We start from the raw sequence: 14,687 nt of genomic DNA, 5'->3' as shown, positions 1-14,687 counted from the left end.
TTTTTTGTGTTTATGATTAGATAATATGAAACATTTTGTACTAGTACTTAGTAATAGAATTGTTAAATTTTTTTCTCTTGAATAATAATTTGAAATTCACTATTAAGATTTTCCTTGCAACTGACTATCACTAGTTATGCTACTGTTATGGAATTTTTGCTTAAGATAATATTAATATTAATAAGAGGGCAGTAGAGGGAAATAGATTTCTTTAATGTAAGAATCATGTACTTTCTTTTCCTACTACATTAACCTTTCTTTCATTTAATGTTTTATGCAGCAGTATTTTGGAATGTCTTCTGGCAGAAGTATGCATATTACCAACAGTCCTGAACAAATTAGGTAATTTTGGCTATAGAAAAGTGTTATGAGATTACATGTAATTTAGATGCAATGTCTGTCTTTAACAGAAACATTAATTTATGATTCAATCAAAATGAACAGCAAAAGAATAAATGCACATATAAAAAGTCAATAATGATGTAACTAGTTAGGAATATGGGTGAGACAAAACAGGCAGGAAAAGTGAATGGATATAGGTGATATGACATGGTGGGAAAATGTGGGTGGAACACTGTGATTTCACATTTTATTCAAGTATACCCCAACTGCATTGACTGTACAGCTCTGCCCCAATTTTGATGGAGAGCACCGCAGAATCTTTTACCCCCCCCCATCTTTCCTATCTACTAAAGCATTTGAGAGTATTTTAAGTGCCTCCATTCAACATAGCATTATGGAAATTCAGTAAAGTATGGATGCATATGAATGTCTTCTGTCCTAAGGGATATCTTGCTAAATTCAGTGTAATTGCATAGTCAGATCAGAGTTCTGTTATGGCTGTATATGTTCAAATGTGTTCAGCAGTAGAATACTGCGGAGAATATTCTTAGCTACATATGCTCCATGCATACAGGCATTACCATGTTGAAATTCAGCCCTTGCCCTGGTAGACTTCACAGCATGGATGCTACAACAATCCATAGGATGTTGTTGATGTAATATTGGTCGGTCAGGATAGTATGGAGGTTACCTCTCCGTACATGAGAGTTATGGTTGTCCATGCATAGTGAAAATTGAGACTTATCACCAAAAACAATTGGCTCTCATCTGCTACATTCCACCTGGCATGGATGTGATACCACAGCAAATGTTGTTGGCAATGAATTGCCATTAATGGTAGACATAGCAACAGGCATTGGCAATATAATCTCTTCCCACCAGGTGTAGTCAAATAGTTCTATGTGACACCAAACATTCTGGAGGTAATGAGTGGGTTGCAACAAATGATGAAAAATGTAACAATCAGTGTGGTGACAGCAGTGCTTATGATGGTTCAGTTATGCTTTGAGCCATCTTTCACAAGCTGCAGCAGACAGATGGCATATTGAAACTACTGCTAACAACACTCTATTTTAACATTCATCTTCATGTCTTGATGATTTGACAGTATGCACTTTGCCTTCGGGAAGGTAGTGCTGCGTCCTCTTTGGAACCCGCTCAGTTGTGTATGACTTTGTTAGTTGGTGTCTGAAGCATTCTCCTTAGCTACAGCCAAAAACTGTGGAAAGCAATTCAAATTTACATGGTGGGCAGGTGCTGTTTTTTTTTTGGGGGGGGGGTATCTGCTGGTTTGCTGCATTCCAGCATGCTATATATGTACTGTTTGCCAGAATTCAGGCTACTAATATTTAGGAATTTTGTCCTGTCGACCACCGAGCTAAAGGTGATATATTATTAATTCAGTCATAATGAAATAAGTATTTAACATTTCTGTGAGCTTTACATGATGCTGGTTACTGTGTCTTTGGGTGTCATAGCCCTGTTAAGACCGTAGGACGAATATTATTTGCTAGGTGAGTTGGGCTGCACCCCTCAAATCACTATGTCTTTAAGTATGAATCCTGAAGAAAGTGTGGATGTTTTTAAGTGTATAATATTGTTTGTGTGGCATGGAGGTGCTTAAAATACTAGCAAGCTGAAAGTCCTCTCTAGTGGTTTGGCGGTAAGGAATTGGGGACCCTTGGATCTTAGGAGTTCCCCATTAAAACTGAGACAAAGCTGCACAATTGATGTGTTGGGGCTATACAACTAGCAGTGAAATTCTGGTGTCCCACTCACTTTGACCTTGATCCTGAAAGGCTTTTAGGAAATTTTGATGTTAAACTGGTTTTAGCAAGAAGTATTAAAAAAATGTGCATTTGGATGCAATATTCTGTATACAAACTTTAATAAATGTTTCATCAGGGTGCCTCACACTATTGCTGTTATCAAAATTTTTAAAATTTTGCATAGAAATGTTTGCATTGTTCTTCTCTGCTTTTTGTTGCCCTTTTTTCCCATACTTGCTAGCAAGGTACTTGTATGTATATGCATATTAGAGAAAGAGAGGTAGATATCATAGAGACAGTCGATGTCTAGTATGATATCTATGACTAAGAACGCTCCCACAATGAAGAAAAAATTCCCATAGGATATCATCAAATGAAATTCACATAGCTAGCTTATTGTATTTGGTCGATAACTCGAGTGGGATGCCAGAAGATTCCTTATTGCTCTTATTGGAGGAAGAAGGTTCCCAGTCATACTGTATCTTCTAGTGCTATTTATTGGATAGTTAGAAGCAATAAGAAGAAAGCATGCTTCTCATTAACAGTCTACATTCAACTAACAATGTTTTTTGTATGTTGGATTAAAATTTTGTATGACAGAATCTGCTTTTAAAATTGGTTCCAGAATATTGTATTTCTCGGAACAATAACCATCTCAATCATTGCCTTCTTAATATGAAGGGGATTTTATTTCTGAGCATTGCCAACTACTATTGCAGCAGTGAATCTTGAAATTCATTATACTTAAGTGATGGATCATGGTTTTTCTCATGCTCGGCTGACAAAAAAAATCTTATGGTGATGCATTGGCAATGAAATCTCATCTGCTGGTGACCATATTTTTTATCCAAGACAATGCCTGTTTGCTCATGATGAAGGTCTGTAAAGATAGTTTGCATGATATAATCATCTGGTGGCATATCAAACCTTCAAGGGACGTTAGATCTCTAAATACAACCCCATTTGCAACATGATAAAACTGACAATGTGCATGAGCTATTACAAAGTATCTTCAGCAACACATTCTGAAGAACTGCATTTGGCTTTGAAGGATTGCATGCCAGATTGAATATCATCTTGCATTGTTGTCACCAGAGGTGATTCTATATAATATTATTGTATAATGGTTTAGGATGTATATTTGCTAAATTAATGGATTAATTGCTATCCTGCTTAAATCATGTCTTCATCTTTGTTCGTATGTAAATTTCATCAAGATCAAACAATGCACAGATTTCCATTTGATACAATGTGAATTTCGATTTAAAATAATTTTATCTAACTAGAAAAGTTGTCATAAATTTTTAATGCATTTATTCTGGTAGGGTATGATAGGGTTCAGCTTATCGAAGTTCTACTCTATATTGTTTATTAAAGAACTCAAAAAATTATGCTGAGTTTTAGAATAATTTTTGCATTTATATGATTTACATGGTTAATGAAGCAATTTAATACTAGTAAAATACTGTATAAAAACTTGATACTATAATATTTTTTTAAAAAATTCTTACCTCAAGTGCTGCTACACCACATCCAATAGCCACTAAAAGTATGCTTGTACGTTTTATAAATTCTTCCAGTTTTATCAAACAACCCTATAAATTTAGAAAGAGAAAAATGTGTTCTTAGATACAAAATGTGAGTGTTATTTTACTTTTACAGTGCAAAGATGAGTTCTAATGCATTAACTGCATTTCCTTTTTTTTATTTTCTGTAAATTGAACAAACAAATTATAGGTGCTTTAGAAGAGGAGGATACTTTTTGTAAACTATGAAATAGACTTTTATAGAAAAGAAGTTTTCTGAACATTTTTCATTGATGAAAAGTTTAAACAGGCAAATACATTTGGTATAAATAACTGAAAAATTAATCTGTGTAGCTCTCATTTTATACTTCTGCTCCGTAACTTATGAAAAAATACCAAAAGTTAATGTATGTGTAATTCATTAGAATATAACAATAAACAAGTAAAGAAATGCAGCTAAGTGAACAGTTGTCATACAACAATGTCTAAAAATGGTTTGATAATAACTATAAAAATTATAAAATAATATCCCCAAAAAGCACAGTAAATAAAATACAAATCTAAATCTAGTGACACAAATAATAACATAATCATTAAATATTAGAATTACACATTCATAAGTAGTGACAAAACATTTAGCAGGCCTGTAAAGAAAAGTGCTAGTTGTAACTCAAAATATTGTTCTACATCAAGGTACCTAATGGTTAAGGTTAGGTTATTTGAACATGGCAAAGCGACAAGGGCTATCTGCCTAAGAGGAGGAAGCCTTTGTGAAGGATTTTCTGTAGGGAGCTTATTGGTATTGATGTTACACATCAGAAAAACCAACCACGAAGCCAGCCCATTTGCTTTGGATCGAATCCAAAACATGTCGAACTGCCAGTGTTCAGCAGTTTTAAACACTTGGATATTGCTGTGGCTGAGGTACATAATATATAACTTTAGTAACATTTTATGTATCTAATTATAATAAAAATTATTAGTCTGATGTATTAAAAAATTCTATAATTAAAATGCATTCAATTAGATGAGTGACTGAAAAATAAAATACAATGTTAGTCATAATTCTACATAATAGTTTTTAAATTCATAACAAATAATTTAAGGAATCACTATATACACAGGGTGATTATAATTAAAGTTTAAGTTTCAAAACGTTATAAAAAAAGAACCACTCATGAAAATGACGTCAAATTTGAAAGGAATGTTATTGAAGAAAGCGGAAAGCGTATGGCAGAAGAAAAAAATTAGTTTCAAAAGTTAGCAACAGATGGCGCTGCAAGCGGAAGAAGACGTAAATTAAAATGTTAGTTAAATTTCAGTGTTATAAAGCCGCCAGGTACCAGGCTGTTCCTCATTTCGCGTCTCAGACGTTCGCCATGGGTGTTTCACTGCAGGACCGCGCTCTGCTGGTAAAACTATATTACAAGAATGATGATTGTGCAAGAGTAGCTCTGCAAAAATTCAGGACACTGAAGGGTATAAAGGAAGGCCTTGGTCCTATGAGTGCCGTAGGTCTAAAGAAAATGATAAAAAATTCGAAACGACAGGTTCGTTTGATGTGCAATCTGGAAGAGGGAGAAAACGAGTGCATTCGACGGTAGTTGAAGAAGTGGCCACAGCATTACAGGAGGGGTCGGCCGGTGGTGTGCAACCGTGCAGTGCACGAGGAATTGCCCGAACATTGGACAGGCCTACGAGCACGGTGCTGAAAATTGTACGAAACATCCTGCAATGCTATCCGTACAAAATTGGCCATGTGCAGGAGTTGCTTCCGTCTGACCTGACAGCTAGGGAGACGTTTGCGTTAGAATTCCTGGCTCGCATGGAAGTGGATAATGAATGGCCGTGGAAACTTTTGTGGACAGATGAAGCCCATTTCCATCTGGCAGAATACGTGAATACCCAGAATTGTCGAATATGGGCAACAGAAAATCCACTGCAACGCACCCCGTACCACTTCATCCTGAAAAGTTCACGGTATGTTGTGGCTTTACGGCATCATTCATCCTACAACCATATTTTTTCGAGCAGACGAGTGTTTCCGGTCCTGTTACCGCAACGGTCACTGGTCAGAGGTATGCGTCTCTTTTGCGCAACCACGCGATTCCAGCTCTGCAACAGCGTGGATGTGTGGATGAAATCATTTTTATGCAAGATGGCGCTCCTCCGCACATTGCACATCCCGTGAAGCGGCTGCTGAGGCGCCATTTCGGAAATGCTCGAATTATCAGCCGTCATTTCCCTACAGCCTGGCCGTCCCGATCGCCTGATCTTACTCCGTGTGATTTCTGGCTGTAGGGATATCTGAAGGATGTTGTGTTCCATGCTCCAATTGAAAATTTAGCGGAATTACGCATTTCGCAACACATTGTTAACAACACCCCGGAGACACTGCGATCCATTGTGGAACATGCTGTTTGTCGCTTTCAACTTGTTGCACACAACGGTGAACACCATATTGAAAATGTTTTGCGCCAGTCTCGCTACAGTTCCGAACTTCTTTGATGAATGGTTCTTATGCGGTATGTCGCCGCAAAACTCTTGAAACCGATTTGTCCCTTTCGATGTGATATGTACAGTCATGCAAATAAAATTATTCAACAATTCTAATTTGTCAATGCGTTTTTATGTGTAACTTCCATCTTAGCGTTTTACGAATCATTTGTCGTTTCTCGTCGTGATTCTGCCGCTTACAGCGACATCTGTTGCTAACTTTTGAAACTAAATTTTTTCTTCTGCCATACGCTTTCCGCCTTCTTCAATAACATTCCTTTCAAATTTCACATCATTTTCATCAGTGGTTCTTTTTTATAGCGTTTTGAAACTTAAACTTTAATTATAATCACCCTGTATAATATTGGAATAGAAGCAAAGTAACCATTTTTTAAACATATATCACAAATGCTTAACATGTTCATAGAATAGATATTTATGCTTTTACCCACACGAATGTCAGTATATTATGATCGATCGGAGCCGAAACAGCGATCCGAATGAAAAAATCGTAAGAGGTTATTGGGGAAAGAAAGTGTGAAGGAAAGCCTTCACAAGCAAAGGTCATATGACATGAAATCTGAAGACTGAGGTGACCACCACGTTTAAATGCGTCGTCTCTTCTTGATGAATCTTATCTTTGCGGCAGATTTTAATTGAGAAATTTTTGTAACTCTCTGCGTAGCAGTAAGCCAGATTAAGTCTCTGAAGGACCTGATAATCAGTTGTTTTTATTCAATTGTGGCATCATTAAGCTTTCTAATGAAGCATGACTGTCTCCATATCAACAGTCATGGCCATATTGACCATCTGTGAATTGTTTAAGGGGGGAAAATACCCCTACGGGCTTTACCTGCTTTTTTTTTAATCTAATAAAATTTAGTATTAATTCCATTGTTTATTTGTAATATAATAATTCTATATAAACTATTAAGAAGTGTGTTTATTGTTTTTGAGACGCTTAAATTATTGAGCAATAATATAACAGATTTATGCTGTGTCAAATGGCACATTATTAAAATTCTTAATACTTCTTGGAATGGTAATATCTAGCAGGTTGAATAGATTGTTAGGATTATGGTACTGTAACGTATCGCCCCCCCCCCCTCGAAACTCTAAAGACTTCACTTTATATACGTTCATAAAGCTTCGATCCATTTTCGTGGAAAAGTAATTATTTCCCAGTTTTGTTACAAGCGTCAAGAATTGGTTGTAAAATGATAACAGCAAATAGAAAAGGTGTTGTTACAACACGTTAGAAACAATTATTGTGTGTAGGTTCTTCGAGCAGAATTTGAACGTAAATTTGGAAAGCTTCAAACAAGGGCTAGTTAATTTTAACATCTGGTTATTTTTATCAAATTTATGAGACCAGACAGCGTAGCAGATGAAAAATGTTAAAGTAAGTCAACACAGGGTTAAACGCGGTCTCTTCCGAGTCCTGAAGCCAACATCTGCAGATACCATGTAAGTGTTTGGTTTTTGCAAATGATCGTAACCAGACACGCCCAGCCGATATAGTGATTACTGACCGAAACGCTGTCGCATGAACCTCCGACCTAAGGTTCTACACCAATCAGAGTTATGTCCAAAGAATCTACCATCCCCCGTCGGCGGCATTCATTGAATAAATGAGAGTAATATTACTATGCTAAATCGACAATGCCATCTTTACAATAATTGTTACTTAATAATCTGTATGAAAAATAAATATACAATCAATATAATTACATTGTCATGGATAGAAACTATGCTGTGGAGAGTGGAACTTATATATTAAGCAGTCTCTAAACCTATGTCTACTTCAGTACGTCATAACTTTGTGTTCTTATCAGTTACACGCCTAATGATTTGTGTCCGTTTTATAGTTTCAGTTATCCACAGAGTAGGCCAGTCACATGAGTTCAGGCAGTTGATAGTTCCATAGCCCAAAGTTTATGATGTTGTGTAGACTAGTCTATGTTCATATAAATTGGATTCTAAGTTAACTTTTGATAAATTCGAAGTACGCTTTTGTTAAGTTCGTTGTTCGCATAAACACTTGTCCAGTTCGATACATCATAACTTCGTATTCTTAGCAGTTTGCACACCTCATTATGTGTGTCCATAGCAATTTGCACACTGTGTCACAATTATCCAAAGCAATCAAGAAGTTGCAGTTGGGAAGTTCATAGTAATATGTACAATATTTTACTATTATCCACTGAAGTAAATGTTTTGTAAATAACAACTTGGCTCCCAGATGATTAAAACAAGGGGGGGGGAACGAAAACTGACCATGGCAGCCATAGCGATGGGCCCAGGCTTGAATCCCGGAGAAGGGGTGGTTGTAATTGTCCGTCCCTTCATAGGAGTCAACGGTGGCCTCCTATTAGGTGCTTCCATAATGAAATAGCCACCACTTCCGGCCCTTGTAGTGGTGTAAGGCTAATGGCTATTAAATCATGCGCCTGTCCATTTAAAAAAAGATATCTTCTTCTCTATAAGGAACGAGATGTATTGTGTGTTTTATATTATTTAGTTTTAAGATGCTGCGATTGGATGTGATGAAGATATAGAAGGAGGGGACAAGGAGAAACGTAAAACTTTCTATTTTGGTGGTCCGTTGCAAATTTAGATCCCTACTAAGATGATGGACTAAGTAGTCAGAACGAACATTAAATTTGTTAAAGCATTCAAATATTCATACAGTCAAAAGTCGTTAATCCGGACTCGTCGGGACTTCGGCGATTCCGGATTATCGATTTTTCCTGATTATAGATCAGCAGTTTAAATCTGGTAAGATGGCATGCAGAAATTACAAAATTAAAAATATGAAACCGTAATTTATGAAATAAAGAACAATTATGATCTAAAGAGTATCAAAATTTACAAAAAGAAAAAGCTTAATATTTATTTGTTTACTTTATTAAACATTTCTTTCAATGTAAGTTCCTTCGTTTCATGTGATAATACTTTCTCTTTAATTCTATTAAACAGACATAATTTCTTGTTTAGTTATAAAGTTCCGCTGTTCAAGTCCTATAATTGCTGTGTTGAGAATACCGACTAATTTGTCAATCGATTTGTATTTCGTTTTCAATAACCTCTGGGTCACTTTCTTCACTATCGGAAGCGAATTATAATGACGAGGAACTTGATTTAAATCATATCAAAGACGGAGTATATCGAGATGAAATACTACACTTAGTAAGGAATTATAAGCCAAATAAAATAAAAACATCTGCCCTGAAGATAAGGATAGTGCTGACAGATCAACTTCTAATCCGCGGCGTGAAATTGATAAACAGATTTCGGATTTCAAAACATACTTTCGCTTTGTAGATATAAATTATATATTAGTAAATATATATCGGAAATTCTATTTGACATAATCGAAAGTTCAAGCTTACTTTTATGAAATTGCTCTAACAGTCTGCAAAAAATAATAAGCCGGATCCAATTTGTAGATTAAAGAACAACGCAATCTGCAACATTAACTGAATCAGATAATTTTAGCTTACCTCCGTTACACGCGCATGCGCACAAACATATTCGCAGCCGTAAAGGTCTTACGCGCATGCGTGAACGAAACGCATGCGCAGAAAGTTTGTAGCTTTGAGGTCCGGATTATGGGTGTCCGAATTAACGACTTTTGACTGTATTTATCAGGAACATGTTTTCCAAATTTACACTCGAATTTGACTGGAACGATAATTCTCTTGCCGAAAAAAAAAAAAAAAAAAAAAAAAAAAAAAGCTGCTGTTTGCTCTATTGTTATTCTACAACTAATTCTTAATCACTGGTGTAAAACTGAGAATTTTTACTTTTTCACCGAAAAGATCAAACTGGTGGCCTGTGGGCCACTTGATCTCTCCAAAGCAATTTCACGCGGCCCACGGACACATGTCCCGTAAATCAGCATGATTACGATAAGAACTTGAAGATTGGCATAAGATTTTATTGATTTGGGAGTTGGATTTTATAGTATTTTTTTACCATTAAAAATGGACGTGAGTAATGCCCTAGAAGAGTCAACAAATGAACCTAATTAATTTACACCATGACATAAATCTTATTCAAAAAGTTGAAGATAAAGAACTTTTCTTCATGCTTGTCAAAGTATAAATACCCTCACTTGCGAATTTTTTCAATAAGAATTATCGCTTTGTTTGCGAGTACACTTATATCATGTGAGCACTTTGTTTCTACTAATTTTTATTCACTCTGAAAACTTTATAAAAATCGAAATATCAGGAGGTTTTGAAACTGAAATTTCTAGCAAGAAATAAGGAAATTTATAATCCTTCAGATATAAATATATGTATATTTTCTGTATGCATTAAGGAAAAATTTAATTAAGGAAGACGGGATAGGTTATAATTTTTTTATTCTTTAGTTATGGAACGTCTTCATAATTTCTTCATGTCAAAAGTAAATTATTTAGTGCTTTATTTAAAGTATTAGAATTAAATTATTTGATATAAATATTCGTCTGAAATTTTAAATTTAGCTTTTAACCCTTAACTTCCCAATTTTTTAAATTTCTATGAAAAAATTATATCAGCTACTTCTTAAGTAATAATAAAAGGGAAAAATATTTTTTTAAAAAAATTAAGCAGTTTTAAAGTGAATTTCAGTCATTTTTTTGTTTTTTGCAGAAGTGCAACATTGCGCAGTAGTGATGTAAAATTACAAAACTTTTTTTAATATGAAGATTTTATTATTCATTGTTATAAATTGCTTTAGCCTTACATACAATGAACATTTTTAAAGCAGTTATTGACTTTGTTGTAAAAAGTCCCCTACTTTACACTTTTCGCACACAGTTTGAGTGTAGCTCTTGCAGTTTGGAAACTTGCACCATATTCTTTTCTGATCATATTGGCCAATGATTTATACCATCTCTACAAATGTCCTTACATGGAACGGATTGGGCAGTCCCTTTGCATCTTTTAGTGAGACATTTGTTCTATTGAAGTATTACTAGGTCTTCCTCTTTTAGCATTTCGATCGTTCCCCATTTTGCATAAGCATGATGCAACTTCAGATTTGAATTTTTGTAAATTCATTAGATTTTTTTTTTATTTTCAGATTTCTTCATTGTTTTTTAATTCGATCAAATCCAAGCTCTTCTGACCAGTATGCTCTATAGTTTGGCAGGTGAACTAGAGATGCATAAATGCAAATACCCAAATATTGATTTATTTCATTCTCTGATATAGTCAAAGGCTTACTTGGATTCTTTTGAATAGCATATCATTTGCTGTCTTCATAAATGTTACTTATGATCTCTTCCGTCCATAAATATTTAAAAAATTGGTACGTAGTGTCCAAATCCGTAATTTCTATTGGGAGCGTGTCATCTCTATGGAATTTTATTACTTCTTCAATCAATGAAACGTTTTGATTTTTCCATAAAATATTCTTTGACAATGTTTTATTATTCTTAACAGTTAAATTTAAAAAAGGTTCTCTGACTGAAATATACCAGCGGCCGAGCGGTAAAATCGCTGAACATTGGTAGTTCGGTCCGAGGTTCGAATCCCGCGAACGGGGCTGGCTGCATAGTCGTTTTCCCCATGTGTAACTTGTATACAAGCCAGTTTCCCGTAGAAAATCCTTCACGAAGTCATCCCTCCCCGTAGGCAGATAGCCTCTCGAGGCTTTGCTATAATCACACACACTGACTGAAATATTTCTATTAAATTTATTATCATCATCATCGGTTTTTTTTAATATTCTGAATTGTATTTTGTGAAACAACACTATTTGCACAGTCGCTATCCGAATCATCATTAGATGACACACAATCAGGTAAAAAATGAACACCATCAGCAGAATATTCAAGACCATCCTCACTTAAATCACTTAATTTGTCCAAATTATTCATATATCTAGCAATTTTATCTTGGGTTAGTATAAGCGTTTTGGCCATGTCAAAATGGTAACCAAAGAGCAATGTTGCAGACCTGCAACATATAATTAAAATCAAAATTACTTTTAAATGAACGTAAAATGTTTAAATTTCTTACCTGGTAAATGTTTTCGTCAATAAACAAAAGGAAGCATAAAATATAATGGATTCTTTTTATAGCAAAAACACAGTTCTTGAGGCAACAGAGATTTTTACAATTGTTGTGATTTCTGGAAAAAATGTGCTGCTATCTAGTGACAAAATTAGCATGCATTTCGTTGCAGTAATCTGTTTTTTCTCAGATAAGTGATTTGTAGGTAATTAAAAAAAATATTGAGTCTGTTAAATTAAAATAAATCATAGGTTGCAGAAATGCAACAGTGGGAAGTTAAGGGTTAATGTGTTTGAATTACAAAGTGTAGCTATTAGAAATTTCTTGCCGACTAAAACCGTTAGATTTCAGAAAGAAAATAAGTATAAATTAAAAATTTTCCTTTGTGTTATTATTATTACTAGATAAAAATCAAAATTCAGTTAAAAACTTATGTTTAAAAAAAAAAAATCATTTTTGGTGAAAAAATTGACCCGTCAACTACTTTCAGATCCTGCATTCGACGTGCATATAAATTTAAGTTTAAATCAGTTTTATTTCTTTATATCTCAACTGAAAGGAAACTAAAATTTTTATAATAATCTACATATGTATAAGTTTCGATAGAAATTGACTTACTTATCCATGCTATTTAGATTTACTTTTTAATTTCCTCAATATTTGAATATTCATTTTTTCTATAAAATTGTAAATAAAATGTAATTTAATTTTTTTTTAACTTTCATACGTATATGTTAAGAATTTAAATTTGTTTAAATTTAAAATAAATATATACTTTTCACCATAAAATAATTTATACTATATTTTTTTCTATTTATTAACATTCTTAGAAGTATACAGGTTTCCTACATTTCCTTTTTTTTAATACTACAATAATGCTCTCAAAATAATTTTGTATATCTTCCTTTGCATATGTTACCTGCAAAGTTTGAACTCCGGCATTCTGTAGAATGCCTAAAACTAGTGGCAATGTATGAAACGTTTCATATTTCAGACATTTCCAAATATTTCCATTTTATATAGAATGCCAAATGAGAAACCAGCAAAGTCTGAAATATATCTCCGATTTCGTATATAAATACAGAGGAGCAGCTAGAAATAGTCATAGAAAGCGTCCAAATAATGGAAAAAAGTGAAACTAATCAGATTATGCAAGAAAAAGAGCCACCTTTAATGGATCATGTTATAGTCGATACTGGATTAAACCAACATGATGAAGACATGCTTACTGAAGAGATTTCCGTTATACCTGGTGTGTATAAAGGAAACCAGTGATGCACTTGCATACAAAAAGTATCGTCAGAAAATTCATACCTTCTGTGGCCATGCTAGTAAAGATGATGAAATGGATATTTTGTGCACCCTTTGTTTCAAAACTGAAAATTTTTTTCAAAAATTTCAAAGATTCGCAAATGTGTGTGTGAAGCAAAGTGCCAAATTATGAAATGTCTTCATGAAAAATTGTAATGTCTTCGTGTCTTTGCCTGAAAAATGTAATGAAATGCAATTCAAAATGTCACTCAAGCCTACCATGTTGCAACAAATAGGTTAACTTTAATTTCTTATTTTTTATATGAAAATTTTCTTAAGAAAGGCATAAATTTTGTTTTACACAAATTTAATTTTTCTTTACATATTTTGAATAACTTTTTTAATAGCACTCTCATTATGTTTTCAGAATAACATTTGTATTTTTGAGGAATGCACATCATTTATAGGATATATATATTTTTATAAATCATTTATATGATACAGTCAAAAGTCGTTAATCCGGACTCGTCGGGACTTCGGCGATTCCGGATTATAGATCATCAGTTTAAATCTGGTAAGATGGCAAGCAGAAATTACAATATTAAAAATATGAAACTGTAATTTATGAAATAAAGAACAATTATGATCTAAAGGGTATCAAAATTTACAAAGAGAGAAAGCTTAATATTTATTTGTTTACTTTATTAAACATTTCTTTCAATGTAAGTTGTTTAAGTTCCTTCGTTTCATGTGATAATACTTTCTCTTTAATTCTATTAAACAGACATAATATCTTGTTTAGTTACAAAGTTTCGCTGTTCAAGTCCTATAATTGCTGTGTCGAGAATACCGACTAATTTGTCAATCGAAATTTTTTCGTTTTCAAAAACCTCTGTGTCAGTTTCTTCACTATCGGAAGCGAATTATAATGACGAGGAACTTGATTCAAATCATATCAAAGACGGAGTACATCGAGATGAAATACTACATTTAGTAAGGAATTATAAGCCAAATAAAATAAAAACATCTGCCCTGAAGATAAGGATAGTGCTGACAGATGAACTTCGAATTCATTGCTCGCCGCGGCGCCCCCCCCCACCGCAGAGCAGCGTGAAATTGATAAACAGATTTCGGATTTCGAAACATACTTTCACTTTGTACATCCTTTACATATTAGTAAATATATATCGGAAATTCTATTTGACATAATCGAAAGTTCAAGCTTACTTTTATAAAATTGCTCTAACAGTCTGCAAAAAATAATAAGCCGGATCCAATTCGAAGATTAAGGGAAC

At 34.0% G+C, this 14,687-nt stretch overlaps 1 protein-coding gene across 3 annotated transcripts in view; it reads right to left on the bottom strand.

Annotated features, from left to right (window-relative positions):
* LOC118194753 (CD151 antigen-like) overlaps positions 1 to 14,687 on the bottom strand; it is a 117,142-nt gene that overhangs the window by 565 nt on the left and 101,890 nt on the right. For all 3 annotated transcript variants that reach the window (XM_035365964.2, XM_085812017.1, XM_035365957.2), the window contains one exon: positions 3,623 to 3,706. In XM_035365964.2, coding sequence (XP_035221855.1) covers positions 3,623 to 3,706 — 84 coding nt within the window. The remainder of the gene's footprint in view (positions 1 to 3,622; positions 3,707 to 14,687) is intronic.

This window comes from Stegodyphus dumicola, chromosome 2 (genome assembly GCF_044657685.1).
Source record: "Stegodyphus dumicola isolate Sdum_Otavi_A_Nest chromosome 2, ASM4465768v1".
NCBI lineage: Eukaryota > Metazoa > Arthropoda > Arachnida > Araneae > Eresidae > Stegodyphus > Stegodyphus dumicola.
This window is presented reverse-complemented; position numbering and strand designations above follow the sequence as displayed.